Here is a 27,768-nt window from a genome sequence, read left to right as displayed (position 1 = left end):
GTCACAACGCTGCCGGTACCACGTACACACTCACTAGACCTGATGCAGTGGAAGGCCCCCGGTGAGCCACAATGGCAGACAGAATTAGACGCCTAGGGTAGCGGCCGTGCTTATCAATTAGCATAGTTTTAATCAATTTGGGAGAAATTATTAAAATGCAGAGAGTTTGTGTAAAACATTGGGATGGCGTTACAAAAACTTGTAGCGGTACAACTCACGCGGCGTTAGAATCCGTGCAGCTAGCTCGGGTACACTTGTCTCCACTTACTAAAGGTTCTCGAGGTTCACACTATCCCGACAGTGAACAAAGATCAGCCGACCTTCACTTGCTGAAACTTTTGGGTGCGCTGGATTACAGGTTTCTCGGAGTCCCGAAGTAGTCCAACGGAAAAAGAAAACCGATGGAGACACTTAAGATAGCTTAGATGTTATAATTCGAAATCATTTATTGGTGCTTCTCGTCTCAATTCTTCGTCCTCCTGACGTCATGATTTCGTCATCAGGAAAATAAAATCTTGTTTCAACCATGAATCAGACCACCATCCCTTGCACCCGCAGCCGAGCGCTTTAACCAACTGTGCCACGCCCGGGATCATGAAACGCACCTCATTTTTCCTTGTCTATACCGTGAGGATGATAGTAGCGATGACAATGACAATGATGACATTAGCAACGATAATTAAAGTGCATTTACTTGATAATGATGATGAGAACAAACATGATGCACCGTGTGCACCAGCAACGCTTAGGCTTTCGCATTTATGCAGTGTAGGTTCCACGGTGATCTCGGAATTGTTGATTCTATTGGCAATGCACTGGTCCCATATTGGCGGGACATTGTCAGCACAGTACCAGTATTGGGCCTTGTTAGTGCTTCCTGCCTGGGGAGCCTATCTTCGCACGTTGTGCCTCATCACTGTCTGCGTACATGCCTGAACGCCCACTCACTTTCCTCGCGAAAAGGAACGCAAAATCACATGGGTAAAGGGTGTCCTTGGCGTGTGCGGTGGACGATGCCTCCACAGGGCCGCATCTCCCTTTCAACAATCTCCCGCTGGCTTCCTACTGCTGCCGACGAGCAGCTATCTTTTCGTACTGTGGAAATGGCAACATCTCCAAAGCCCTTTTGAATCAATAAAGCTGGTAAAGGTTATGGTCAACCAAGTGACAGCACAGATACATCGTCACGAGAATCAGCTAGCACATGAGAGGTATGTACGCCCTACTGATGCAGTCTTTTGGGCTCAGGAACGACCAACAGAGCCCTTGGGAGGGCCTTCCACTGTATGAAACTTTGGGCGGCAGGTCAAAAATCAACCACAGAGTACTCTACTCGCCGTACAGCTCACTCCAGAGGAGTTTGCATATTAGGCTCTAAGTTTTTTCCTTCCCGAAGAATGCTCAGTATCCGGCGCTACGACAGTAAAAGGACGCTGTTGAAGAAAAACACGGCGATAACGTCACCATCTTCCAAATGGGAGTTTTTGGCTGCTAAGGAGCGAGAAGCAAAACTTCGTCTGGACATGACGTTGTTCCTTGTACAATATTCAAGAACTTAGGAGACGCAAGTGGAAGCCTGTTTGATATGATAAATGATATATGTCAGATTGGAGAAATTCGATGCGACTGAAGACACTTGGTGGTAGCGGCAGCTTCAAAGGCTGGGAAACCAGCAAGACCACTATCATTACGGCCTAACGCCCCCAGCGTGCAATATTTATGGAAAGATGACTGCCGCGCGCCTATCATGGTTGTTGTGAACTGGGCCAAGCACGACAAAACTGAGTTACGTTCAAGCCTTGGCACAAGCCTTGGTTCTGAGATAGAGAGAGAGAGAAAGAGAGCTAGTACTTTAATGTTAAGAAAGGTGGAGAGGTCGATCGGCGGTAAGAGACCCTGGCCTGCTGCTTGGCTCTGCTTGTCAGGCTGTCTACCGGCAGCTGTTTAACGCGATTGCATTATAAACCTCACAATGCAAAGATTGCTGCGTCCGGTGTAACCCGTCATAAAACTCGTTGATTAGTTGACGGCGTGATGACGTCATGAAACCAGGTGATATGGTCGAATGTTTTGGTCGACTGAAAGCAAGACTAGTGGCATGGCTTTATAGTTGGTAGGCGGGCTAGTAGCGGCGTCAGTCCTTTAGCAGCTGCGCCTTGTTGTGTGTACACGCGCCTAAACGTGCATATCAAGTTGGAGTAGTGCCAGAATCTACGCCGCGTTCGTTTTTGGCAGGTCTATATCCCAGAGAGCAGAGAGGGCAACCACGGCAAGATTGAGTAACGGCGGGTGCACAGGCTAAGCCTATGCGGCGACCAGTACTGACAGAGTAGAAGCAAGGTGGCAATAATGTACCTCCAAATTTTTTCACCATCTCGCAATGTATACCTCCATATGCCAGATGTACCAGGTGGAAAAATAAGTTCATTTGAATTTAATTTTAACCTGACATCAACCCCTGTTTCCGGATGCTGGAAGGATCATCTACCAGCACTATCTCGACCGGACTTCACGGTCTTTATCTCAGCGCACCACAGAATGCAGGGACGTTTATTATACGATGAATGACGAAGGGCATTATTTGCATCCAAAACCTGGCCGCAGGAGCACAGCGCTTCCGCCTCATAAACGGCCGCGACCTTGACTCCGACCGTCGGACTGCCCTCGCGGTGACGACGACGGCGCGCATATGGGTGTCGTCGCCGCTGCCTCCAGCGCTACTGTTGGTCGTCATCGCCGGCAAGTGGACGGCCGGTCAGCTGGCCCGATCAAGGCCGGGCCACAAGGGCAGCAAAGCAACAAACCGGTTGCCGCCGCGCAGACGCTGCGTCTTTTTCCGCACTGGGACAGCCCAGATCAGCAGCGGTAGGAGGAGGGAGGGGTCGCGGAGAAGGGTGAGGAATATGCTTGCATTCTTTGTGCCGCCGCGTGACGCACGTGCTCCACTGTGAGAGCTGCCGTTGGCGGGCATGGCCGGAAGCAGCACTGCCCTGCCTCCTCGCCGACTGCGTGCCCCAGGCACCGTTGGCTGCCGCGCGTAGCATCCAGGTGAACTTTGTTGCAGGTGGCGGTTTGCGCGACTGCTCCTCGGAACGGGTTCACCGGTCAGCCATCCTGCATGCACAGACACACAAACACACACACACGTTCGTGCTTACCGGCGCGGTTGCACAACGTCCGGCGAGCGCTTGCGGAGAGTTGAGTAATGGTTGGAGGTTCCTATTAGGAGGGCCTCCATGATGTGGCATCGATAGGTGGCAACCGCGTAAACTTTTCTTCGTTTCTTTCAGTCGTTCATTCTTCATTTTCTATTTCTCTTTTTCTTTGTTCCTTTGCCTTCTTGAGTCTTCGATTTCTTACATTTCTACTTTATTTCAGTCGTTTTCCAGTCTTCTGTGCTGGCACATATAACCCTCACTCTGGGGAATCGACCAAGAATTGGCACTGGGAGGCTTGCCAGGAGGTGATTTTGGTGAAAGGAAAAGCAGAAAGGAATAGACCACAACACCTACTGAGCATCGTAAGGTACATGTGCACCAGGAAACGAAGGCATGACAGCCTGAGGCTCTGAGCATCTCCTCGTTTGCAGGAAGTGCTGGATTAAGTCGCCCGCCAAAACCGCGTACGCCCACCGGCTTTTGAATGACCAAACACTTTCACCTGGCCTAGTGCTCGGCTTTTCTGAACCGAAGTGCCCGAGAAAAATGCGCAGAATTTCGGCCAAAATTCTAATATGCACGCTGAAGCTGTGCTGCACAAGACTCTTGCTCTTCCGTCGCCTATAGCTTTTTGCCGTTGGCTGAAAATGAGACGCACATTTGCGAGTAATTAAATATATACTTTTACTGATTGCCTGCCCGACTACAGCTCCATACTGCACGACTTGCCGTTGCTTCGGCAGTGCGTTGCTGTGCAGCTGTTGGTCAGTCACCGCTGTTCCCAGGAGAATGTTTAATCTGCTCTAGGCAGTAGCCTCAAAGATCAACTGACAACTGATCCTAGCCATGGCTACATATGTATAGGCATAGCGTCATAGCTGTTATAGCGTTGCTGCGCAGCTGTTATGCACCGGAATGACTCTACGTGCAGGGCTTCACCATCAGAACAGAATTTTGCACAGGGTAGTTGCCTAAAACGCGAAGTGATAATGACCCTCGTCATGGCTATGCTTCGCTAACTGTTATTCACGGGCAAGGCTTCAGCGCGGAGATGGCTCCACAATCAAGACAAGATTTTGCTCCTGGTAACAGATTCCGGAGAAGTGTTTTTTCACCAACAAACGTTAGACGATGCGCGCCTGCCCTTGTCCCTCCCCCTCCCCTCATCGCGCAGAACACACCAGCCATGGCTGTCTGCCATATAGCAAAGAGCGATATCATCGGGTATACGCTCAACACAGTTTGCAATATGCACGCGTGCACCCAACAAACGACAAAAGGCCTCTTTTAAGACATTCTTGGCGACCACCCGCTGTCAGCGAGGAAACATATTTTCCCACACGACTTTACCTTTCACACGCGCATGAATATGAGGGCGGTTCCGATCTGCTTCCGGCTTCCGATCTGCAGGGGCCACATGAGATGCATACCATCTCGATAGTACGTCTCCGCTACTCCATCCAGTCTCATCACATGCGCTCTAATTTTAATGTTTTATATAAGTGCGCCATAAGGACAGGGTGCCCGATCCTACCAAGCTCGCCGAAAGGAGAAAAGCTTTTCAGGGGCGCGCAAATGAAAAAAAAAAAAAAACACGCACAAAAAAAAAAAAACCATGAAAGCATACCACTGCTGAATGCGGTAGCCGAGATGTACATAGAGGTATTTGGAAAAGCGAAATATCGACACTACTACGTGTAACACGAGTGATGGACAGAAGATATAGATATCGCTATACAGCACAAGCACATCGTCCAACCGCCTGATTAACCATGAATCAAGATCTGCGCTGAAGCAAAGATATGCTAGAACTTCTTGAGCGTGCTTCAACTTTCACGAGTGCCCCGACCCCAATGTACCCACTGCTTCACAAAATTTGCCTTCGAGAGGAGGCGGCTTCTTGGCGCCAATTCCACAGTTCCACACAACTCCAGGCTATATCACTACTCCGCATCCTGTACTTAAGTACGCATTTTATCCCGCTCCATTCCCGAGAAAAGATGTCCAAATTGTCCCTAAGTACCCATCTAATGCATCCCTCGCCACAAACACAAAAGCGAGTAACTTCAAGTCAGAGGTCGAGGCTTCCCACATAACTCATTGTTTTCTGTGAAGCACAGTTCTCGCACTTAAAACCTTTATCAGAGAATGCAGCTGGAGAGAGGTACCCAGCGGTGGCACTATCTGTCAAGGTCCCCCCTAGGTATCTACTGCAGATGGCCCGCGCCATCTGCTTTACCGGATGGTCCGGGCAATCTGGCCCTTGAAGACCGTCATCCATGAAGGCCTCTACAAACTCAATTTCTGATAAAGATTTTAGTGTGGGAGCTCTGATTAACATAAATCAGAGAACCGGGGGTGTATGGAAAGCCTCGACATTTGATCATAAAGTTGCTTGTCAATGTGTTTGCTAAAGATAACCCATATAATCTACGACAAACGTGTTTTCGCAAGTCATACTAGGTTTAGCCACGTTAGGCATCTTTCTTTTTCTATCTCTGTCCCTGCAGACCTTCCCAGTAAAGCATCTACAAGAGAGAAAAAGAAGAAAACAAAATTCTAGTCCTCTTTTTTTCTCAGACCTTCCATCCTTTCGCACTCCATGTCGCTACAGAGAGTTTAAAGCAAAAATATTCGCTATCATGCACCATCCTATCTTTTTCTTACCTTAAGTGCTGCGAGCCTTAAGTCTACACGTGCTGCCCGGCGGGCGCGTGTTTCTCGTGCTCTGAAGCGAAGCAGAAGAAGAGTGAGAACGTTGGCTTCAGGTCAACCCTGCTTGGGCCTCCGCACTGAGAACGACCTTTGTCAACCCTGCCGCCATGCACACGGTGCAGCATCAGGTACGGCGCACAAATATCTGGCCATAGCTCCCCATTTCAGAAGGTCTGCTGTCGAGACTCGCCATATAAGCCATGCACTCAACGGCATCCATTGCCGGTTCCGTCGTCCCTAGATGCAGATGATTTCTTCGCCGCTGCAGAATTTCAGAGTTCAACGGAATTTAGCGGTGTTCCACTGTGCAGCTTGATAATCTATATTCTTTGGGTCTGAGAGTTGTGACCAAGAGTGCGGACGCACTTTAACAGCACACATGCGGTTTATTGGTGCCTCGAGGCAAGCTGAACCTTCTACCCTGGTTCAGGTAAAAAAATCTCCTGTTTTCATAAAGGCATCGCTTTGCCATTCGCTACGAGGTTATGTAGGAAAACAGATGTGTGTGTATCTTCAGCGGGGAATAGGCTTGGGCAGGTTGGTAAATCATCGCAACTCGGAAAGTATGCTACGCTTCCTGAGTTACAGATCGTATATCTTCCTGTGCAGATTCTCAATTTTGTCTAAGATATGGCCAACTCGTGTTTGTCCCTCGAGCCACTGCTGTATTTCGGTCTCTTAACGTTACCGCAACCAATTTTATTTCCTCCCATCGCTATGTGACGTCTTTTGTTGACCTGTTGGTATATCCCATAACATGTAGTGCACCAGACAGAATGCGAAACTTTGCAACACGCTATCGAACGGTCAGTCTTGTTTGATGTATACAGTTGGACAAACGGTATCGAACTCATTCATTGAGCGGTTAGGCTTTCTTATTAGTTAATTTCGTGCAGTGCACAGTTATAGCTATCTATAGTAGGCATCGCTGCACACCGCTAAGTACGAGTCTAAAGGTATCGAACTCATCATGGCGCCAAGTTACCATTACCGCCGGCTCTCGTACAAGAGTGAGCCAACTATAAGAGCTCGCAGGAGACTGCACGGCAGCCGACTTCGTCCAAGCCGGCCAGTCGCAAGGCATCCGTCGTCGTGGCTACTGATATAAGCCCCTGGGCGTCGCCAAGCCCCAGAAAGATCAGTGGACAGCACCATGCACCCCTGGCCAACGTGCAGCCCAGCCGATCCAGGAGAATGTCCGGTAATGAAACGTCCTCAAGAGTATGCATTAACCAAACTGATGCTATACTTCACTGTAAAACTGTAAAATGTATATAGACAGAGCCAAAGTTCGTCCGCTATATGAAGTACCGTATATATATATATATATATATATATATATATATATATATATATATATATATATATATATATATATATATATATATATATATATATATATATATATTTGCAGCCTGTAGTAAAGGAAATTATGCTTTTTACGGTGGGTTTGGTTGCATGTAACGTCTTAGTCAAAATTTTGAGCTTCATCTTTAAGCTGTGCACTATGGTCCTCGTTACATATATGTCAGTCTACGAAGAATTCTTTCTAGCTCAATGGCAAAGGTTTCGGGAAAACGCTAGGAACCACAGGTGATCGAAATTAATTCACCGGGGGTCATCTCTAGACAATGGGTCGCACGTCGTCAGCCAGTCAATAAGTAAATAAATAAATCGATGGAACTCACTTCAGTCAGTCGGCCCAAGTCCGTCAGTCAGTCAAAAATACAGTTGCATGCGCGTGCAGTGTGGGCCGTGGTGCAGAACCCGTTCCTACGAGTGGACGTCGGCAGAGGGAATAGGGACGAGACGTAAGTCATTCAGCCTGCGCAGCATAAGACGCGGGACCTTTTTCTGTTTTCATTATCCTAACATCCCACATATTTCGCGCTATCAGCTTCAAAAGACGCAATGCCCAATCTCTTGACTCGTCTTACTTTTGCTTTACATGTAAGGTAATACCAGACACCGCATCAAGGTGTAGTTCGAAGCCCTGTAGAGTTTGGCGCCATCTACGTTTTCTATGCTACAATGTCTCTTAAAAGCGAATGTGTCTGGTGTGGAGGTATTGCTACGCTATACCGCACAACACGGAGATGTAGAGCTAGCCACATAATGCCTAAAATAGATAGAACTAGACCTGAGCAGTGGGAGGACCTTCTAGCCGACTCGGACGTACAGCATCAGTTCGCATGCTGACGTAGCCAGCCAGAGCCGATGATGAGGCCAACGCCGAACCGCCAATTTTCACTAGTAAAGTTAATCAATCTACATCGCATTACCCATTGACAGCGTTTGACAGTCGAAGGTTTCAATTGGCCAGTTTCGGAATAAGCTGTACCACATGAACGCAGATGTCGCATTGTGCATAGCGCCCTTTCAGAAGCCGCGTATTTCGCTACCGTGTATGTCCACAGTGGCAGTCGCTAACACCGAGGAGGTTACCAATTGCTTTCACTGAAACAGGAGCCCACATCGCAGAAAATATCCCACCATCTCCTTGTAATCATCTGTACACTGACAAAAAACTATTACGCTCGTCACCAGCACGAACGAAACGTTTTTCTGCTCACCAATGAGTGACGTGGTCACGCAATACCAGAGAACCGATGTCGTGTGGTCTCTGTCAAAGTGGGATGGGCTTAGCTGGACAGGAAGCGCCTCGATTATGCTGGTTAAACCCGTGCATCAAAAACTGGCACTTCGATATTCGAATTTCAGGTAGGGTCCTGTTCAGGAGCTTCGGAGGTCAGCATACTGCCATGTCATCTACGGTTTTCATACTACCTATGCGCATGCGTGTAGTGCCTTTACGAGGCAACAAAGGGGCATAGGCCTATCGACTGGCAAAAAGGCAGGCCATCGGTCATCACTGTCTCCTGCAGTTAGAAGAGTTCAAGAAAAGCATATATATAGGTAGAGAAAAAAAAAGACACTTAAAGCGACCCTGCAACGATCCCTGCAGTAATATCATAATACAGGAAACCCATAGAGGCGATCATTGTGAGTATTCAAATGAAATTTAAAAGCTAGGTCTGCGTGGAGCCTATAATTCACAAATAATTTTTAAAAAGTACTCCTGGCGACCACTCGCAGCCTATTAGGGCGACACCTCTCTGCGCGCCCCCTTCCCATTGACGTCAACTGGGCTCTCTGTGTCCGCCCTGTTCTCGGCTGTTCCCAAGTGTCGCATTCGGTGCGGTGCGCGGTGGCGCGTCATCGCGACTGGTTTTATTCATTTTTTTTTTCTTGAGCGTTGGCTTGTGCCGAGTTGAGGAGGCAGAAGAGGAGCTCATTTTCAATCACTGATATGTTCGGTGTTAGTGTAGCAACGTATTCTTCTGTTGCGGAGAGGACTGACGGAATAACCAATCTCTCGTGCGCTGCTTGTTTTAGTAAATTGATTTTAACTGTCCCTGTAAACTCCGCCTTTAAGGGCGTGACGCGGCAACGCAATGGTTCCCATCGTAACGGCTTGTATTTGAAAATTCTTAGGTTACGAATTCTTTATCACTGTTCTATAGACGACTAGCACGTACAAGGGGGACGCACGGTATATGCACGCGTGCAATGATGCAAGCATAAGCTTACTTCGTTTTCCCACGCAGCACCACGGTTGCGAACTGGAGCGTGTTCAAGCGTCGAGTCATCGCCGTCATTGTGATTCTGTGCAGTCTGCTCGTCCTCAGCGCGGCTTTCTACCTGGTGATCGGTGAGCCACATATGCGCATCCTTTGTCAAAAGTTCTATATACAGACCAGGGGGGCTCCATGGCCCCGGGTTCGAACCCGGATTTTTAATTCAGCTCTTCTGGGGGCAAGGTGCTTTACCTGCATGCACACTGCAAGTATTCCCTTTGAAACCCAGTCACCGCTAATTACAATTCCGCTTCCTTTCTTGAGCCAGCATTGCTTATACGAAATTCAATTTCTTCTTGATTAAAGTGAGGAAACACTGACAAAAATTGGGCTTGGGTTATGAAATACTTTCATATAGCCCATCAAAGCATTTTTAAAGACATCGCTCCTGGTATCTCGCTATGTTTAACAGCTCACCCCTCGCCCCTGCTCCGCGTCCACGAGTTTTCCCTTAAAGGGTCCCTGTCTACCCTCCGTACGAAAATATTTTCTTCCCGGGTGGCTGTGAGGCTTCGCCTCCAGGACGCAAAATGTTTTTGAAAATAGCAATTAATAACGCAGTTACAGCCACCGCAATCACCCGATTCTGTCGCGTTTCTGTCCTCCCGTTCCCTCGCAAAGGTTTTTCAATCTCCTGCCCGATGTCGTCTAGCCTCCGCAAGCCAAATTTCTCTTCTTCCTCCGCGTTTGGCGGGAGGTGGGACGTGGTACTCTGCGTGCGCGAAAACGAAACGGGCGAGGGAGCGCGCGCCGCTCCCTCTGCATTCAGTCCGGCCGTAGCGAGGGAAAAGCACGCAGCGAGCGGTGGACACAATTAGTTGTGTACGTCAATCAGCGAGACGGACCAATGGATGTCGTTGCCATTTTGACGTCACCTTGCAGCCCGATGGGCCAGCGTAGAGAACGGGGAATTAAGCTGGTTTCCCGAAGGAGAGGATGAGAGAGCTTCGATTTGTATTTTGGTGCTTTGCGGCGCGCGTATCGCTGTAGCATTGTGCACAGACTATCTCCGGTACCTGATCGAAGCATTGGGCTACTTTGCTTAAAAGGTCACACTCGGGACAGTGACCCTTTATCAGATAACGAGAACGAGAAGAGAGTGTTAGGAAGATCCTCGACAATTCAGCTCTTTTGACAGTTACGTACTGCGGCATTCAGTTCCATTTTGTGCATTCACAACGCTACTTAGAAAGGTACCATTTGTGGTAGCCTTCTGGAGGTTGAAATTAAGGTTGCAAAAGCACTTTTTTCTTTTCCGACTATAAACTGCGGACTGCAGGAATTTTCTCTCTCAAGAAGACGTCGTCTGCTTCATGGTCTGCCGAGGCTATGGCCGAGCACACTGCACGCGCTTAACCGGCGCCAGCAAAGCTCTTCCCTAAATATGTTTCAAGTCTGAGCTTCAGTCACCATCTTCCATTCTTTCACTGTGAATGTTTGTGATGCGTGACATATGTGCCTCTCGTTAGTATGCGCCCGCATTTCAGCAGCCTCCTGCAAATGATTACACAAAAAATAGTCACGATAAGAACCGGCTCATTAAGCGCCGGTTCTCATTGTGACTATCTTTTGGGGTGCATTTGCGAGCAATTCATGATTTAAACACCCTTTACCATACCTTCAAAGTCCGACTCAAATACTTAAAATGGGATTCCTTATCTGTTCACTTAAGGTTTCCTGTTATAATTTGATATTTAATAGAGTGAGAGTTTGTTTCAGTAGTTTAGATGAGTGGAGTCATAGCCTCCTTTATGGTGGAGTGTATTGAACATGCGTCCAATGCAATGAGATTACAATATGTAGCGAAGCCCTCTAAGTGGTGGCGAATATGACTACTTAATTAGGACAAATTGTAATGGCAGATCCGGACCATGAAGGGGAAATAGCCAGAGCAAAATTAGGATGGAGCGCATTTGGCAATTACTCGCAGATTATGACTAGCAGCTTACCATTATCGCTCCAGAATAAAGTAAATAACAGTTGCATCTTACCTGTACTCCACTATGGGGGTGAAACGTAGAGGCTAAAGAAGGTTCTACTTAAGCTGAGGACAATGCAGAGAGCTATGGTACGGAAAATGGTAGGTGTAACGTTAGGATAGCAAGCGTGCAGGGTATGTCAGAGAAACAACTCGTTAATGATATTCTAGTGGATATAAATGGGCATGGTCAGGGCATGTAGTAGAGGATAAACCACGGTCGCTAAGAGTAATAAATTGGATTTCAAGGGAAGGAAAGCGGTGCAGGGGACAGCAGAAAGTTAGGTTGACCGATGAGGTTAAGAAGTTCGCGGGGGTCAAATGAATGCAGCTATTACAGGACCGGGGGAATTGGAGCAATATGAGAGGCCTTCGGCCTGCCGTGGGTATTGTCCGGCTGATGAGGGTGATATGCGTCCAACGTCTGCGTTCCAACAGAGTGGCTTCAGCAGGGAGAGTGCAAACCCGGCTAACTCGAAGGATCATTTCTGTACTTGTTCCCTTGTCTCAAAATGCAACAATGCCCCCTCCCCCCCCCCCCCCCCCCCCCCACTCGCGCCCTGCTGTTCTAGCTAAGAGTGGGTTCCTTTCACTGCAGCTGAATGGTAGCGATTTTTCTCGTGGCTCTCACGACTCCATATGTAGTACCGATGTCTCTAACTACACCATGAGCGTTAATTTGCATTTGGAGCTCTATACACTCAGTATCGAAACTACGGGCCCTGCAGCCACTTTCCGAAATTTCTGTACGCGTTTGTCAGGTTTGTCTGCTGGCCGGATCACATGCACGGTAAAGCAGACTCGACGATTGTATTGAAAAACCCAGCACAGAACAAAACAAGGTGTTATGCGCCTCCTTGACATCTCGGTGAGGTCATAGCCTCGCAGCGACATTCTCTTGCCGCAGCAACAATATATTTGCACTACACTTTACCCATAAGTACACAACATTAAGCAAAAAATATAGGACCACCCAGAACTTCAAAAAAAAAAAAAAAACCAACAGGACCTAAAAACCACTGAAAATCCCGCCCACGCAATGTATTCTTGGCCGCTGAGCAGTGTCCTTTTTCCCCCGAGCAATTGTGGACTGGAATGCCCTTCCCCACGAAGTCGCCGCCCTCTCATGCCAAACTTCACTTATTTTCAAACACAATTACCTGTGCTTGTATTTTCTCATGTCTGTAAACCCACCCCTTATGTAATGCCTGGCCTTTAAGGAAATAAAGTGAAGTGAAGTGTAATGACGCGCTATTTTCAGCGAGAAAACGGTAGTCTTGGCAACACTCCAGACATCATTGTCTGCCAACCAACACATCTCTCAGTTTCGTTCCATTGCAGAGGCTGGGGTGCAGCATTAGGCTCCGCCTTAAGGGCATGACGCGATAGCGACCTGTGGGCCTTTGGAAGCCGCATTGATAAATTGGCGTATAGACGCGCTGTTATCCCTTGTAAAGCTGCTTTCAAACCTCGAATGCGAAGGCGCCACCTGTCGTTGTAACGACGTAATAAGTCTCGATTAGTTGAGGTGTCCACCGCATGCCTGCGCCAATTCGTCCAACATTTTGGATGCGTCGACGCCTTGGTCGAAAGAGCTCTAGAAAGTGTGAAATATGTATGTAGCCACCCTAGCATAGCGGCAGAGGATAGTGCAACAGGTGCCAAATGTCCAGATGCTTAGGCTCGGGACTGAACCGCAGCCGAAATAGTGGCCAAACGAGTGTGTCGAAAATTTATTTCCTTTTTCCTGCAGGACCGCTGATGGGCCAAATTACGCAGAGGCCAGAGACTACCCGCTTTGTGCTCGCTACTCGTCGAGGTATGGGCACACTTCACGACAGCTGTGTAGCGCGCTTAATAAGAAAACGAAGGAACGGCCCAGTGCGCTTACCAACGCTTTGGCAAGGGGACTTCGTTTGTGCATGTCAACAAGACCACCGATCGAAGCGCTGGTCGGTGGGCGAAGGCTTCCTTACGTGCTTCCCTAAATTTGCTCGAGTCTGAGCTTGAATCGCATCTTCCATTTCTTACACTGTGAATGTTTGTGATGCGCAACATATATGCCACTTTCTCGTTAGTATAGTATATACGTCGACATTTCAACAGCCTTCTGTAAACAATCGCACAATCATCGACCGTTGAACTCAATCAGAAACGCCAAATGAGCTATGCAGTTCCTTATTCCGCAATATCCGCTCTTCACACACGCACAAACAAAATCGATGACAAAAAATAATACGAAAGCTCATGAATACCCACAAGTCACATAAAACATGAGCACGTGCTGCATATTTACCTTACAGCAGGTCACCTGCAGAACCTCGCGTCACTCACCCTGGACGCCTGGCGGGATGAAGTTCAAGTCGTTGGTACATTGCTGCATGACTGTCTTCAGCGAAGCAATACATCGTTCACGTTGCCGAGCACATCTATGCCAGCACCTAAGCAGGTTTCCACTAACACTTAAATGGTCCGCACGCCGAAGCTGGTTCAGGCAATAAATACACCAGTAACTAGCACCCCTGCACTTTCGTAACCATGAACTTCAAGGAAAATAAAGCAGCGCTACAGAAAATTTCTGCCTAAGCAAAGCAGGTAGTGAAGTTCGCACAAGGGCCGCCATTTTTGAGCCTGTAAAAGAGAGCCAGTCTACTTTCTCAAACCTTGAAAGTGGAAGAATTCGTGTCATTGCCAAGCTCGAACGATGCACCACGCACCGACTGTCCAGGCCAGTGTATAGTTCTGCCAACCAATTTAACAAAGACAACTAGCATGAGGGTTGGACCGATTAGCAATTCCAACCGGAATGACTCCAGTTCCAATCCATGTCTAAACTGCATAGGATTGTGCTCTCACTATTCGAGTCCTCGACCATGCCGAATTTTTCTTCCGTTGCTGAAGTTCGAGAAATGTGTGCGGTTATTTTTTGCAGCCAAATTGGCGACATTCACGCAAACGCAAATCATCCTTATAGCTGAGATCGACCACTTGTCGACTTTCCGAAAACGTTTACATTATAAGTACAACGAAGTCTTTTTTGTTCTTTTCTTCGCAGAGCCAGAAACGGAGAACAAGCGGATACCCCGCTTTGGGAGTGAGTACAGTGAAATGAGTCCGTGTCTTTTGTTTGCGACTTAACACCGCAAATGCCAAGCGTGGTGGAACAAAAGCCTTTCGAGATGCATGCAACAGACGTGGGAACTGAGAAAATATATCGCAGAGTCTAATAGTGAAGCATACATCTTCAAAATTCTTCTGCAGTGACATACGTCCTTAGACAATGGACTAGTTAATCTCCCGAGATGATGGAGAGAGCGGTACCTCTTCTCTCTTGAACACATCGTCATGTGACCACTAACAGCAAATTTCTGCAGCGCTCAGAAGTTGACAGCGCTGCTCTGCGCAGAGCCCAGGATTCGTCCCCGTGGCGCGGTCGAGCTGGACGGGTGCCTGCGAAGCTTCGCCAACTGCAGCGCGGGGTTCTTGTCCACGCCCTACCGCTGCGTGCGTCCCGGCTTGTGCGAGCCCTGGAATGCCTATGAGCACTGCCTCACGGGCGGCGCGCGCTTCGCCACCATGAACAAGTGCCGGCGCGCATGCCGCTATGGTATGACGAGCTAAGGATCTATCCCCACGTGTATATGAATAGAGAGATTTAGCTTAGTGTGACCCGCGATCTGCTACGGTGATCCACCACCGCGTGCTCCAGTGCGCCACGGCCGGTCTCGGGGGAGAGCGCGCGCTCTTTCTTACGGCCTTCTCAATCGCCGCGGGAACAATGGGAACTTTTCTCCTTGAGTTGCGCTCTCCGCCACCGCAAGGGGCGCGACCTGCTCACTGTTCGTTCCGCGTCTGCTTCAGCGGCGGCGGGTGGCTTTTGCCTGGTTTCGCACTGTCGCTCGCGAGTTTCGTGGTGAGTGCAGCTTCGAAATTAGAGAACACAGAAGGTAGATGCTGCAGTGGCATGTCTTCAACGTACTACACACATGAACGGATATAAAAAACACTGTCGTTCAGCAAACGTTCGACAGACATGGCATACATTGCGGCATGGTAGCTACTGTTGTTCATTTTAATCCGAATTTTTTCCCAAGCGTGTACAAGAATAGGAACAAAAAAAACTGAATGAGAAGTGATCACATCGAAGCTTCTTCAAGGCTAACATGACAGCAACTCGTCTGTTACAGCAAAACCGTCTTTAGCGCTAGATGCGAAACCATTCATGTAACACCGAAGATGAAAATAATTTCATAAAAATGTATTGTAAATTGCAAAATGCTTTCATGATATAAAGTATTAGTATAACAGTCAAAGTAAACGTTGCAGGGTTGAGTTTTAAATGTTATTACAATTCATATATTAGCCAATGTGTGGTATTATAAACGTTATTTTAATTTTGCTAATAAACATTGTTTTAATGAAATTTTTACATGATATTAAGCTTGTTATGAAATCAATAAGAAATGGTTTGATATTCATGACACCACTTGTGCTCGAAGTGGTAAAAAAAGGCCAATAAATGATGGTGATACTCGATTGAGTGACTTACAAATGAGTTAACCTGCTATATCGAAAGTATGCAAGAAACTACTAAAGCGTTAAAGAAGGACAATCTCACTGAAAACTCATTTCAAGCCTTATATAGCGACCCATTGAGGCTCTCTTCGGGAATGTAAAATTAATGTGCGGAAGGGAATGATATATGCTAAATGCGAGGGTCGTCACAGCTAGCGGCACATGGCTACATTGCCAAGACGGATGTTTCATCTGAGAGCAAAATCAAGGCACTGAAGGAAGTGATAGCATTTCCTACCATCCGATTTCCCACTGTCACATATTCCGGTTTACCTTACGCCGCGTTTAGGTAATCAACTTCGGGTGTGACGCTTTTAGAGACTTTTAGCCGAGCGGGTTTGCGGCCAGCGGCGCTGAGTGGCCCAGCGGATACACCAGCGGAGCGTCGAGCGAGAAAAGACTTTTAGCTCGGCGGGTCCGGAACCCGCCCGAGCGGACAAGATTGGCGTAAAGTCCCTCGATAAAGAGAAAGTACCGCCACGCTTTGTACTTTGCCGCCGCCGCATCACCTCCTCTCCTCACCTCCTCGCCACCTACTCGGATTCAGATCTCCGCGCGACGGGCACCTCTGCGCGACGCCGCGCGCAGACGCGCGGCGCGTTCCGCTTCGCGCTAATTGGTCACTCTGGCTGTCCCCGGGGTCGCCATGGTTACACGCGCGCTTTTTGCATTCTTTGTGAAGCTTTTCGTTCTTCGCGCGCCATTTTTCACCCACTTAAGCAAAGGAGACCTTGCGCAAGTTATTTTTCTTTGCGGCGCGCTCGCCAAATGCCATAGTGTTGCGCATATAACTGTTCAAACCGGCCTGAGGATGGCTATGCAGTTTTCATGGTACCTCAAGGAAAGCGGGATCGCTTGAAGACGAAGCAATGGCTTCATTATATCGGGAGAAAAAACTTTGTGCCGACAAGAAGCAGCGTTGTGTGCGAGGTAAGGCACCTCTCTCACTTTCCCGCTTTTCCCAAGTTTACTAGACGAGGTGTAATCCATGCAGAAATATTCTTTTAGTAAATTTACGAAAGGAGTGTTCCTTAATCTGGAATCACGAGATATGAGCTGAAGTAGCCAGTGAACTACGTTCGGGTGTTGTATAATCACCTTAATTAGGTACAACGAAAGGAGGGAGCAGTCTACGATTCCAAGGTGTACGCATGGGGATGTTTTGTTTGTAATGTTTATAGTAGTTTACAGTGAGCTGAATCAGTCTTGTAATGATTTGATTGAGAAAGAAATTAAAGTAAAGCTGAAGAAAAAACAACGGGCCGATGGCGCCATCCCGCCATCGGCCCGTTGTCTTTCTTTCTCTACATTACGCGCCAAAAACCCCATCCCGAGACTATATGAGTTTAAATGTAGCTTAAGGAACGCAACACTAGGTCAATTTTTGAAGCCTAGCAAATCAGGAAGCTACTCCGAGGAGGAAGGTTATTTACTATTACATTTACGCGACACAAGTGAAGCAAGAAGCGACACAGATGCTATTCAACCGCCCGATGATATTCTTGACCTGAGCCCTGAAATAGAGCAGTCATTAACGTACCTAGCAGGCTACGTTGCTTCAAAACTTGTGAAGCGAGTACAGAGTGAGAATTGCTATAATTCTCTGATTGAACGAGACAGCTCTATGACGCTGATAGAGCTCAAAAACTTTTCAAATCACCAGCAGTCTTTGACCACTCCATCGCAAGGGGTGATTGAAGTGATAAAAATAGCAGAGAACTACTTCCGCACTAATAAGGAAAAGCTAATCCGTAATTCTGTACATGAGTCGGAGGTGCAAAAAGCCATTACTCAAAGCGTAACCTCGCAGACATGCTTTCCTTCTTGCCATGACTTACTTGATGACATTGTTAAAATATTCGGCAAACTGCGCATGGAAATTTTAGTGAAAAGTGAAGCGGCTAAAAGATCTTCTATTGAGAGTTCCAAATGTGCCAGTAAAAGCATTGGCATGCGCGTTGCTGTTTCAAGCATTAAATGATGTGTAGACGCTTCATTGCTTGCGAAGCAAAGGACCTTTATGTGATACTTTTAAAACAAATATCTTTCATAAGCAGCAAGCCACTGCCTGGGATAAATTTTAAAATTTTACAGCCACTGTGTAGTTAATATCTAACGTGAGGATTTCGCTTTTCATGTCGAAATAAATTTTGTTCACAACAGAAAAGACTTTTTTTTATTTCAATCCGCTTTCAATTTACTGTAACATAAAACTGAAGGGGCTCAATGGTAAAGTGCACCAAGAAAAAAAAAAAACTTCAGAACGTCCACAAAGGCTGAAGGAGAGACAACAAACGTTAAAGAAAACTGCGTTCCGTGCGTTGAACTTCCTTTTACGGGAGAGTTTCGGCTCCAAATAATGTGCTGGCCCTTGCACCACGTAACATCGGCTTCATTACATGTCTGGAAATGGTAAGCAGTTCATGCTTGGTACTGTGTTGGTCATTTTTCAGCCGCACTAAAACCGATTCATTCATAGCGTGATATTGCTTTTGTACAATTGTGCTTGCTTTTTGTGTTGTGTTTTGAACTGTCAGTTTTGTAAGTTTTTTTAAGTCCGTCACTTCTGCGCCGCACATCTCACTGCATGCACCTGCGTTCACATCAGGAAACTAAACACATCGTCTTGCACAGCACTTACAACTAATTTATTGTACGCCGCCATAAACACTAGCAAACCGTTAGATGTCTTGCACTGATAAGCTTAATATGCATTAACTTACGCCTGGAGCACTACTTAGTTGATTATACGCCGCAAAACATCACATCTCCTTTAAGAGACGGTTTTCGTAAATGACACCCGCAGAAGAATGTCTTCTTCTGGGAAATATTTAGAAATTAAGTGCCTTAATAAAAGGAAAAAAATGCACAGAATTTTTTCTCAGCATTCTAATCGCTTGGGTAACCGTTTATGAGAATTACTTTCACTACCGAAGCTGTAAACGGTGCTTAAAAAGCACGCCAGCTTTCAAAGGCGCGGCTGGCCGGCGGGCGCTTGGGTGAAAAAGAGTGCCGTGTGCAGCGCGGGCGGCTGGCGGGCGAGGAGAAACGAGGAGGAATGCGCCGCGAAGGAGGAGAGTGTCGCTACTTTCAAAACATCAAGGGGTTTTAGATTGGCGCGCTCTGCGGCCCCATCTCGTGGTCAGAATTGGAGTTAGCGTAATATGAATACATGTCGCGCTTGGTTTTAATACGCTATAACTGCTGAATAATTGCAATTTTCTTTTGTTTTCTTTATATTAATTTATAATAGTGGTGTTTTGGATGCAGTAGAGGAATATTTGTGTTAGAAAAAATGTTTGCGACTGCGACGTTACGAAAATGAAGCCAAGTCCGAACAGCCAGGTCAGTAGATCTTTCGCGCGCTTTTTCAGTTGCTTCTGCTCTGCTTACATTCCAAGATGCCGAAAAGCATATTGCAAGATCCGCTACTACTGTCAAGACTTAAATGGTCCGAGATAGAAGATTTGTTGTGCCTGGAAGTCTTTGGACAGACGCGCCGTGACCCACTTTCCGTGCGTGGACTTCTCAACATTGACGCGATGGACAGTGGTGTTTTCAGGACTTATTTTCGTTTTGAAAAGGATGATGTACGGCGACTAAGGGTGGCCTTGCGCATGCCCGAATGCGTGGTAACCCCGCAGAGGGTTTCAGTACCTGGCGACGAGGCTCTGTGCATAACGCTTAGACGGCTGGCTTATCCAAACCGGTTATGCGATCTCGAAGACCTTTTCGGGCGGCACAGTTCAACGATGTCCTCCTTGACAAATCAAGTTCTCCGGCACATCGACGAATGTTTCTTTCACTTGCTGGACGACGTAAATTACCACAGCTGGCTCAACCTCGACACGCTGGAGAAATTCTCGCAGGTAAGTGGCTAATACATCATAATTAGGTTTGAAAACTACTCAGGCTATGACGAAAGACGGCCGCCGTAGCCGAGATTCGATCCCATGCGGGATCGAATCTCGGGCACAGCTCGGGCATGCTCGGGCACAGTAGTCGAGCGCCCTAACTATTGCGCCAGCATGGCGGGGAAATACATCATAATTAGGATCACAGTTCCATTTGCAGAAACTTTTAACCCACTTGTTTGTTCTTTCAGGCCATTCAATCCAAAGGAGCCCCTTTGACGAACTGCTGGGCTTTCATCGATGGCACAGCACGGGCAATTTGCCGACCCTCAAGGGACCAAAAACTTTATTTCAGCGGCCACAAACGATTCCATGCCCTGAAGTATCAAGCCATAATGTGTCCCAATGGAATCATTTGCCAATTGGATGGGTCATATCCCGGCAGTAAACATGATGCTGGTGAGTGAATAACCAACTTCAGCAAAAACAAATGAGCCCAGCTGGCCTAACCAAGTGCTGCTGACACATTTCGTACTATCCTTTTTTTTTTTTTTTTTCTTTTTTTTTTTTTTTTTTTTTTTTACTGTTTCAGGTAACTTTGGGATCAGCAAAGTGTACTCAAAACTGGAAAAGCTTGTTCAGGGGCATGACTACTGCATTTATGGAGACCCTGCCTACCACCTGCGGCCCCTTCTGCTGAAGCCCTATGGCGGTGCTTACTTGACTCCGGAGCAGTGCGAATTTAACAAGGCTATGAGTAGTGTGAGGCAGGCCGTGGAGTGGGGATTTGGTAAAATTGCAGGGCTGTTTGGTTTTGTAGACTTTAAAAAGAACCAAAAGATGTACCTCCAGAACTTGCCCCGAATTTACAAAGCTAGTGCTCTTCTTGCAAACTGTCATACCTGTTTATACAGTGCCCAGGTATCACAATATTTTGGACTTGATCCACCAGATCTTGAAACTTACCTCACTCCTCTGTAGTTCCAGCAAAACAAACAGATTGTGAAATCTGAGCTTTTGCAAAACCTTATCTTAAAATACAGTCTAAACACAAACACTTACCACAGGAGTCACGTATTTTTATTGAAAAAGTGAAAAATTGCTTGGCTTTGCGCGTTGATCATTTTTTGAAAGCTCTCAAGTAGCTTTTCATGCTCTCTTTCATGGCGAGAGACTTCAAGCTGGTGTTTTCTTTCTTCTAGGTCCAGCTTTCGCTCCTCTAGAGCGAGTCGTCGTGCCTCATTTTCCACTCTTGCATTTTCAATTTTAATTTTTTCTTTTTCAATTTCCACCTCCTTCAGGCGTATTTCGTATTCGTTTGTCTCACGCATGGTCAGCAGCTGCAGGCCCATATGTTGTAGTCCTCTGCTTCCTGCAAAGACAGGCAAAGAAGGCTAGTTTTAATGTTAATTCATACCTCTGCGACTACATTAGTGAAACTGGACTTCTTTTAACTTTCTATCTCCTGAATTCCATTCCCCTTTCTCAACTTATGCCTTGTAACAAACTTCTCGAATAATAAAAATTAATTCATGTAAGAGAATTTGCTAAAGCACAAAAGCCAGAATGGCATTTTTCCACAAAACATAATGAATTGGCATTCCACAACTGAAGCTGACTGATTTTTATGAAATCAGTGTTGAAATACTAATATGCACACAAATGAAAAACAGAAAAAGAACCCATAGGAACAGTAAAGCATTTAAAATCTTTTTTTTTTTTTTTTTCTGTTTTCATTATGACTTTTCAACTACTGACTGAACGTTGTTATGCTGCAATTGCCTTGCAATCATGTTCCCAATGTGTATAGCTCTTTTAATTTGTATCTGTATGTGTTGACATGTCACTATGCAACAGCTGAGTCTGTATTGTTTGCCAATATATAAGCCATGGGCCAAACTTTGTCTTGTCTTGTTTTATAAAAAAATTGTGTAAGGGGTTGGAGCTTTTGTTAGGTGTTTTGTCATCACCTTTGCCCCAGCCACCTCTTAGTCTGTGTCTGAAAATATGAGAAAAGAAAGAAAGAACAGAGTTTCTCTTGCAATGCCTCTTCAGTGCTAAATGCGTAAACACTAAAGGCGGCTTTAAAGCTGGTGTTTATACCTCTGTGCATGTCATTCTATCTTGAGCAGTTCAGAAAAAATGTTGCTGGATATGTGAGCAAATTATATGGTTGCTTCCTTACTATCCACCAAGACAAGACTACACTTGCGCCAGGAAAAGAGATACTGATGTCAGTAATCTGGGCTACTGGAATGATTGTAGTTGTTAAATAAGGTGGAGGCAATGTGTATAAATTTCCTTATTAGCTATCCAGAGATTTTTGACACTGACTACGCATGTGAATGGATAAACGTTTCTTGAAATCTTGCCTGTAGTAATGAAAGGCAGGAGTTGTCGCCTAGTTGCAGGTTGGCGCAGATCTTGCCCAGCCACAGTCGTCGACTGCTGATGTGGCTGTCTTGCAGAGACTTGGGGCAGCGGCTGATGTTCATTAGCTGATTGCGAAGCTTCTTCCTGGTGCTCCTCAACCTCTCCATCAGAAGCAGCAGCAGATGGGGTTACTGGATCTGTGTTGTACATGCTGAGGAGAGTCTGAGCAGCAGGAGATTGCGACTCTAATGCATCAGCAGAGAAAACAAAATGGAGAGAAAAACATAGCAGTCAGTCTAATAGCCCCTTTTCCTGCAAATGGATCCATGTAAAAATAAACAGGCTCACATCCGACTATTCATTTTCAGAAGCCTCAGCAGTCGAGAATAAAATCAACGGATGCCATAATAATTTTTCTTCTCAATATTATATTGCATTTCGTGTTGAGTACTGCATTGTTATTGTTGTAATCCAGACTTTGTTTTGCTTATCAAATTACCACTGCTCTTGTTCATGCATATATTTCTGGTCTGTATTCTCAGGACTAAATTAAAACAATGATCCTGCTTGTTCGCATTAATAAATGCGTATTTTGAGCATTTATGTAGTTTTTATAATTAAAGGCAGGGGTTGTTGCTACTTTTTAGATGTTTATCAAATCCTGAACAAGAGATACTTTTGAGCCTCCTCCTCCCATGTTTTGTAAATAAACCGAAGGCTAATCAATACCATAATTACAATCAGTTGCATTTCTATGTCATGTTGTCAATGTGCGTATAAGCGACCAACATTCTGAATAACACATGGGTCCTCTGCTGTCCTCCCTAAAAGTACATTTCAGGCTGCACTGCGCTTTTTTTGTTTCACTATTGATAATGCACAAGGTGCCGCCAAGTTGATTGATAGCAAGTATGATCGTTACATGTCTCCTTCTGAACCACTGCCTTAAGCTGGATTACTTTCTATTAGTATGGGGTACATATTCTTACTTTTAAACATCTTGCAAATCTACAGCAGCAACAATCTAGGCATTATTTTATTACTTGTTCGTAGATACTGAAATCTCGCATTTTGAAATTTAAATGAGATGCGGAAAAATAACAATACACCAGACAGTGCAATGACAAAACAAGTTAAAGCACAAAAAGAAAAATATCCGTTTCATGTCACCGTTCTTGTAGAAAAGCAATACAATAACAGTTACTATGCGGCTGATATGGAACATGCCTTTGTCTAGTAGCATAACCAGCTGAGAAGGAGATAGTTTCAGATATAGGTTTTATAGTGTACATTATTAATTGAAATAAGAACTTCAATCTGCTGACATGATTCCTTTGACTTATTGAGGGCAAGTTAGCTCTTGTTAATCAGGCATTGACTGAAGTATGCTTAAAACTATTATAAGAAACCTTACCCCTTTTGTGTGTATTCTTTCTACATTATTAAAGTTAGATTTCATATTGTAGTGTTTCATTTGTAGAAATGCATAGCGCGAGAAGACCCATAATATGTTCCGAATTCTGCATGCATTTTCTAATATTGGCGGAGATCAAAAGCATAGACATGCGACACGGACCCACACATGTCAAAACTTACCATCCACTGCTCCTAACACGCAACTCTGGGAAGCCACCGCCGCAGAATCGCTGCTGTAACGAGCTGCTTCCTGTGCCGAATTACTGCTGCTTGTTCCAACGTCAAATGCGGTCCTCTTCACGGAGGTAGTGTAGTTGCTTGCGAGTTGCTGCCTCTTTCTGTTAAAAGTGCCCCCTCTTCGTGGAAATATTCGGGGCTCATAGTTAACAGAGCGAGCATAATCTGACAGATCCTGCAGGATCTGTTCCTTTTCGGCGTATTCTTCTTCCGTGCCCGACCTGAATATGGCAAAATACACACGTCTCATAAACAAGTGAACGATAGTGTACAACTGTTTTAGCAGTATACGCAAACAAAACTTACTTCTTCAAATTCTTCGTGTCCTGCTGCCTCCAGTATCCCAGAAGAAGATCGACTCTCTCCTTCACTCCACGCAGCGTGAGGTCTCTCTTGATCACTTTCTTCAAGTTGGTGATCACCAATATCCATTTAATATCGTCGTCAAAAGGCCTCGTTGCTGACACTTCCCGCAGAATACAAATATCTTCATAAGGTGTGAAGCATTTGCGAGGCTTTTTGGCTTGCAAACGGGCCTGCGCTGCGGTCGTAACCGACGAAGCAGCATTGCTGGCGGTCGTGCTGGCGGCTGCCATCTTGATTACCCATACACGCCCGCGCGCGCTTGCGCACGCTCGCGCGCTCCGCTGAAGAAGGCTTCCCAGCGGGGCGCCGTGAACACGCTCGCCGCCCCAGCGTTTTGCGCATGCGCAGTGGCGTCCGCGCCCGCTCGCTCCGCTCCGCTGGCCGTAAACCCGCTCGACTGGCGAAAGAAGCAGACCCATGTAGTACGCTCTTCTACGAGGACAATATTCTAGTGGACTGAATTATCCGAAAGCAGAGCTTGTTGCCCTATTGGACAAGCTTCTTCTTTTTTTTTTTTTCGAAGAAGCTGCCGTGCACGTACTATACACCCAAATGTTCTCGAAGTACTTAAGATCCTGATTCAGTCAGCATTTCAGAATTCAACACTGAGTTGCCCGAAAGGAATTGACAACCGCTATGTTATTAGGTCCGCTTCTTTGATATTTGAAACATTTCTCAGATTTCTTCTTCTCAATTAATTATACCAGGAAAGTGACAGAGAAGACCGAGAGGCCAACTCCTTATATGCACAAGCCGTGCAGGAAGATTTTGAGACTGAGTTTTCTAGACACAGGTCGCATTTCGATGAATTGATGAACATATATGTGTAACTATGAAGGACAATTTTTTTATTGTTTGCCGCTCTTTTCGATTCTGCTTAACTGTTTATGCCCATTTACTTGATTAAAAGTAGTCGACTCGCGACACTACATATACATCTTCGGTCTTTCATCAACTGATATGTTTTGAACGAAGCTAGAACAGCCCACTCCACTAGACAAGTGAAATTTTTACTATATGAATAAATTTTTGTTCTTTACTCTGAATCTGAGACGCGCCACGAATTTTTGCCTGCACCTCTTCTGATCTAAACGAAAACGGTAGCGGTTGACAGAATCTCCACCCAACAGTTTACCATGCACTCTCGTCAGGTCGCGCTACACCTGCTTAAAACATTAAAAGGCACATTGCATAGCCTGACAAATTTATTTTTGTACAAAACTTAGGGGTAAAATATGTTGAAGTGTACCCGAAGCTTCATTCGACCGAGCACGGCCGCACTGACGAAGGAGCGCGCGCGTGAGCGGATTGTTGACTGTATTTTATTCCTCGTACACGATAAATGTTCGATGTTAATTAAGGACTTTGTACAAACCATAAGGGGCGAAATGTCAGGACCTGCCAGTTGCAACTGACGCGGGCGAAGCTAAAAGCGAGCGCGCGTTTCCCTTGCGCGTGAACGGCTGTAGCGGAGGAGCAGCAGTGGGGCGGTGGCGACCCCACTGAGGCGCGGCGGGCGGTGGAAACAGACCCCATTGGAGAGGCCGTAAGAGAAGAGAAGCGCCCTCTCCCTCGAGACCGGCCGTGACTGCGCATGCCCAGATCCCCTTGACGCCGAGAGATGGCGCCACATACTTGATGTCGGCACATAGACCTGCCGCGTCGGGACCAATCAGCCTGTGCGCAACGCCCACGCGTGGTAGAGGGTCGCGGTGGCGGATCGCGGATCACGGTAAGCTAAATATCTCTAATGTTGAGGGTCGCCGGAGAAGGGGTAGGCAGCGAACGCGATGGTTAGATGGCATCCTCGAGGCGCTGCAGATGAATTTATGTGATGTTAGGAAGATAGTGAGAAACCGGAAAGCGTGGCGTGACATGGTCCATAGGGTCACGAAGAGTCGGACACGACTGAACTGAACTGATCATAAATACGTAGCGTTGTGCGCAAGGGAGGATTGACGGCTCACTCTTGAAGGGAATGGGTGTGAGGCAGGGTTCATTTGAACCGTGTATTGTTTGGGCTCTTTGGTCGAAAAAAATTGGCTTCGGCGTCGTCTGGCTAGATAAAATTTCTCGCTTTGAAAAGAGTACGCGTGTCACTTCCCCTTCCTTTAAATCCGCCCATGGCTGTGCGAAGAGCATTTTTTTTTAACTGGACAAATCCAAATGGCACTGAAATAAGTGAATCGAATACTTGTGCGAGTATTCGCTAGTTTTTCGAATAGTAGTATAAACGAATATTCGTGCGATACAGTGAGCGCACTAGCAGTAATGCTATAAGGCATCGACTTAAAGGGCAACTCCGGTGGTTTTTTCATCATTTTGTGCTTTTAATTGAATTACATTCCTCGGCACGTCCTGACTCCAACACAAAAAACCGTTTTCCAAAATTCCAATTAGAAGTATTTTTAAAAAAGAAAAACAGCAAATCGAAACCGAAACTGCTTTCACGGCCAGAAACGACGTCACATTTGACGAAACGGTGACGTCACACTCAGTATTAGAAAAACACTCGTACGTGCGTTGGATGGTGAAAATAAATTATGGAAATCATGACGCACTGCATAAAATGTCTGAGGTAGTTCAATATAAGCCTCACAATTTCATAATCACGCGGGAAGTGGACATTAACGCCTGTATACTGTTTGTGACGTCAGAAACTCAGTGTTGCCCGCAGAAATACTCTCAACTTAAGCCATGAAAACGGCATATTTTAAAGCCGTATTGCGCCTGAACGGATTATCGTACGGCACCCAAATTTTGTAGAATGCGCCAGGACGGAGAGAAGAACCTGTGGTAAAAGTTTCACTACAATATTCGAATGTCAAAAAAACCCCGGAGTTGCCCTTTAAGACAACGGAGACACAGTGCGAAGTCTGCTGTGCCCATAATGTCATGCGGACAGAAAAATATTTTGCTACTGATCTCGTCAGCGAACAAACTATAGCATCATCTCTTTTGATGAGAAGGAAGATAAGATCCCTGATATCAAGTATAAAGGCAGGGCTTGGTAAACCTGCATGAACACTGACGTCACCCAATTTCAAATGAAGCTTATATGCATTGTTAACGCCGCCACAAGAATGGAGCCTGTCAAAAGCCCTCCTGCAAAGTCGTCGAAGAAACTTCGGTGCAGAAATTCAAAGGTGGACGGGACAAAAAAATGGCTGAGGCTTAGCTTGGTTAAGCCTGGCCAGATGTGAAGCATATTGATTGCTAAACTCGGCTTTCCATGGTTACATTTGGCTAAACTTTTCTTTCCTTGGTTACAAGTGCTTTTACACGGTTTAAACTTGGAATGCACAATGTTTTCCCATCGCATAAAACCAGGTAATAGCATGACTCGTTCATCTCTGTGTTACCTGCGCTATACCACGTGGTCCGCACAGCGTGCAACCGCAGCCGACGGCGCGAGCCGGTCCCCCGTTGTTGTTGTTGAAAACTTTTTATTTCCACCG

At 46.2% G+C, this 27,768-nt stretch overlaps 2 protein-coding genes across 2 annotated transcripts in view; one reads left to right on the top strand and one right to left on the bottom strand.

The window, feature by feature from the left end:
• LOC146176472 (uncharacterized) overlaps positions 1–27,768 on the top strand; it is an 82,881-nt gene that overhangs the window by 36,112 nt on the left and 19,001 nt on the right. The window contains exons 2-6 of the mRNA XM_084582802.1: positions 6,909–7,074; positions 9,482–9,585; positions 13,243–13,308; positions 14,545–14,583; positions 14,896–15,096. Of these exons, the coding sequence (XP_084438928.1) occupies positions 13,251–13,308; positions 14,545–14,583; positions 14,896–15,096 (298 nt within the window). The 5' untranslated portion in view covers positions 6,909–7,074; positions 9,482–9,585; positions 13,243–13,250. The remainder of the gene's footprint in view (positions 1–6,908; positions 7,075–9,481; positions 9,586–13,242; positions 13,309–14,544; positions 14,584–14,895; positions 15,097–27,768) is intronic.
• Positions 20,988–24,540, bottom strand: LOC146176475 (uncharacterized). The gene is made up of 4 exons (XM_084580733.1): positions 24,251–24,540; positions 23,888–24,165; positions 22,291–22,536; positions 20,988–21,290 (listed from the first exon to the last, which is right to left on the bottom strand). The coding sequence occupies exons 1-4, from the start codon at positions 24,538–24,540 to the stop codon at positions 20,989–20,991; spliced, it is 1,116 nt and encodes a 371-aa protein (XP_084436859.1). The 3' UTR covers position 20,988.

This window comes from Amblyomma maculatum, chromosome 10 (genome assembly GCF_055883805.1).
Source record: "Amblyomma maculatum isolate TAMU_Amacu chromosome 10, ASM5588380v1, whole genome shotgun sequence".
In the NCBI taxonomy this organism is placed as follows: Eukaryota; Metazoa; Arthropoda; class Arachnida; order Ixodida; family Ixodidae; genus Amblyomma; species Amblyomma maculatum.
The sequence above is the reverse complement of the archived record's forward strand: the minus strand, read 5'-3'. Positions and strand labels throughout refer to the sequence as shown.

What these genes read in the sequence shown, in the direction of transcription:
- LOC146176475 (XM_084580733.1), bottom strand. Translation starts at nt 24,540, where the DNA reads ATGGCAGCCGCCAGCACGACCGCCAGCAATGCTGCTTCGTCGGTTACG. An exon ending in GACACGAAGAATTTGAAGAA is followed by an intron (nt 24,166 to 24,250) that starts GTAAGTTTTGTT and finishes TGCCATATTCAG; the next exon opens with GTCGGGCACGGAAGAAGAAT. An exon ending in CGTGTTAGGAGCAGTGGATG is followed by an intron (nt 22,537 to 23,887) that starts GTAAGTTTTGAC and finishes CTGATGCATTAG; the next exon opens with AGTCGCAATCTCCTGCTGCT.